Genomic DNA, 2,956 nt, shown 5'->3' on the forward strand with positions numbered 1-2,956 from the left:
GGTGGAAGGGAAAAATACATTTTTTTCCTGCCACATCTTTAGTGTTACTGGTGTGTGATCAAAAGAAAGGCCTGACCTGATTTTCCGCAGTGTTCAGCACCCACACATCCCAGTGAAGCTGATGAGAAGTGCAGGAGCTTACTGTTTTTGAAATCAAGCCCAGAATATGACTCATAATGCTGTGAAGGAGATACTTGACAACTAAATGAAAATATATACAGATAGAAGGTACCAAAGCATTGAACATTTTATTGTAAAGTAACCTTTCGGGTGATGTTTCTACTCCAAAGCTACAACTGCTGTACAGCTCTTACAACAGTTTCATTGAAACAAAAGTTTCTGTATTTTAACTAAAGAATCCCTGTATGTATAGAAAAGTATTGCTATATGTTGTAATCAGCTAGATTTTGGAGCAGGGCTTTGCCAGAGCCTGGCCACAGCTCTGCCCTCTGGAAGGTAAAACTCATTGGGGCTGAGAGTCAAGCGTTCTCACTTATTTGCAGTCGATGTCGTGTGTGGTCTGTGTGCTGATGTTGCTGCTGCACACTGATCCTTCAGTTAGCTGTACTGCATGTCTGAAACACAGCCTAAATATCGAAATGGCGAATCTTCCCGGGGCATGGAGGAGGAGGAGGCACAAAACCAACTGGGCGAGGTACTCTGTCATGCTGAGCAGCCTCTGCAACTGCTCTCTTGGTGACAGGTTTTGCTGAGAGTGCAGAGCTAGGGAATTCTGAAGAGCTGGATTCAGAGGCAACAGGGTTATTGTGGGAAAGCCCGAGGTTATGGTTTCTGAAGCCTACAGCACTAGGTTCCAGTCCTGCTGATGTATCTTGACCTGGAAGAGCATAGGTAACCCCAGGCTGGAAAAGAAAAACAGTTTATGTTTGTTTTCAGTGACTTGGGGCTTATGACACACAGGCTATTGATATCTTACTAGGCACCCTGCTCCTGACTAGCTGTAGGTCTCTAACCCAAGTATAAATGTTCCTGACCATCGCAGAAATCTGACTGGCATTTAAACACATACACAAGAGCCCAGGAATACATTTTTTAGAGCTGGTAGATCATTAGCACCAAATTCTGTGCTAGATGAACTTTTAGGGCCACCTGGACAACTGGCAAAACATTCAAGACCAGTTGGCTTATTCTTTCTTTCATTTACCTCCTAGACAGCTGATTACTATTGAGTTACCAAGAACCCTGGTCCCTAGGAAGTATTCAACCACCACCTAGTCCTTCTCAGACCAAATGTAGGTTAAGATACCTGGAGCACATTCAGGTTGGGTGCAGATATGTTTCCCTCCTCTTGTTACAGCAGCAAAGATCAAGACCCCTGAATTCAGTCACATCTAAGGACAACTAACAGTCCCTAGCTGATTCTATCTACCACAATGCTCATTTCTGGGCTACATTTATCTGCCCCATCCCTCTAACTGAGCAGAGTTTGGTTCCTTTGCCCAACCAGATGTGAATTGCCCAAATGATTAGGAGGACAAACTGTGGCAAGCATGGGTGGCAGAGGTGACATAATACCCAGGATAGAAATCTATGGGATAATCAGGAGCTACCTTACCTTGGGTTTTAGGATACAGAGTTAAACTCAGGTTCTCACAGATAGCTAATGCAGTCTACAGTGAAAGAGGTAAACTCAGGCTGATGGTTTGTAACAGTGGTTGTAGGCTAATATACTCTGGAAAGCAAGGGAATATGTGGAGTTGGTACCTGATGTCCATACAGCTGGCAGTTCACATTAAGGTCCTGTGAGGGACGTTTTAACACTGTTCCTGTGCAGAAACCAAAATTCTGGCAAAACAGAACAAGAGAAAATAGTTAAAAAAATAGATGAGACCTGCATTACATGTTTTTATTTCAGTATATGTAGCAATGGCTACAGCAATTGGCTCAAAAGCCAAGCTGTTTAAATGCATAGCCAGCAAATAAGTGAAACTCCTGTATTCTTCTAGAGTAAGATCCTTTGTATGTCTGGATATAAGGAAGGAAAAGAATATATAAGAATCTAAGTGAAAGGCTCCTACCCACTAAAACTGCCTAGGACTCAGTTTCATCAGAAACAGAAGAACTTTGACATGATAAAGTATACAGTATAATTCTCAAGAGCCTATATATCGGAACAAAGCACACTGACAGCAGTGAAATTGGAAGAAGGTGAAACAGTCTGCCTTTTTTTTCATGTGTTTGTGTGCTGTCCAGTGCAAAGAGCCTGATTTTCTCAGGTGCTCATGTTAAGAAGAGCAAACAATAATACATATTCTGTTGATTAAAAATATTCTAAGGACACCTTGGTCCTCAAGCCTTTTTCAAATATATACCAATCCATCAGGCTTCAGTCCAGATACCTCAAAGAGAAGAGAAAGGTGTGATATAGCTTTAGGAATTATATATTAAGAAGCATATCATGATGGTATACATCTCTTGCACTTTGATCCCCACAGGGGTCTATTCCTGCTCAAGTGTGAGCACATCTCAGCATCCTGCTGCTTTTCTACCTCTGAGCTGGTGAGATCAGGACTGATGTGCTGGCACACTCACCGACTGATCCTCAGGCAGCAGCTGACAGGCCCCCACATTATCTTTAGCTTCTTCTGCAGAGCAGTTCGTGGCACCCACAGCAAACTCGACAGCAACAATATGCGCTGGGTAATACTGATAAAACAGGAAAATTGTTTAACTGACTTTGTGCTGTGAAACTGCAGAGCTGCTGAGAAAAGATAAAAGGCAAATGTTGTGGCTTCATCTCCCACTGGAGTGAAAGGGAATCCTGTGGCTAAAATGGCACAAAATACTTGGGAAATCAAGAGCAATTCAGCAAGCAAGCAAATTGAATCTGTTTGCAAACATAACTAGTTAGCACTGCACAATTACTGTAGACAATATGCCGTTTACATGGAAGGTTAGACACAGTTCTAGCAATTACCTGAATTCGGGCTCTTCC

The 2,956-nt window shown here is 42.5% G+C and overlaps 1 protein-coding gene across 1 annotated transcript in view; it reads right to left on the minus strand.

The window, feature by feature from the left end:
• Nucleotides 1-587: 587 nt before the first annotated feature.
• The window catches only part of AHSG (alpha-2-HS-glycoprotein), a 6,385-nt gene continuing 4,016 nt past the window's right edge, over nucleotides 588-2,956 (minus strand). Inside the window, 4 exon segments of the mRNA XM_009080608.1 lie at nucleotides 588-863; nucleotides 1,726-1,806; nucleotides 2,554-2,667; nucleotides 2,939-2,956. The exon segment at nucleotides 2,939-2,956 is cut by the window's right edge and continues 16 nt beyond it. Of these exon segments, the coding sequence (XP_009078856.1) occupies nucleotides 588-863; nucleotides 1,726-1,806; nucleotides 2,554-2,667; nucleotides 2,939-2,956 (489 nt within the window).

This window comes from Acanthisitta chloris, unplaced genomic scaffold (genome assembly GCF_000695815.1).
Source record: "Acanthisitta chloris isolate BGI_N310 unplaced genomic scaffold, ASM69581v1 scaffold1438, whole genome shotgun sequence".
NCBI classification, from domain to species: Eukaryota; Metazoa; Chordata; class Aves; order Passeriformes; family Acanthisittidae; genus Acanthisitta; species Acanthisitta chloris.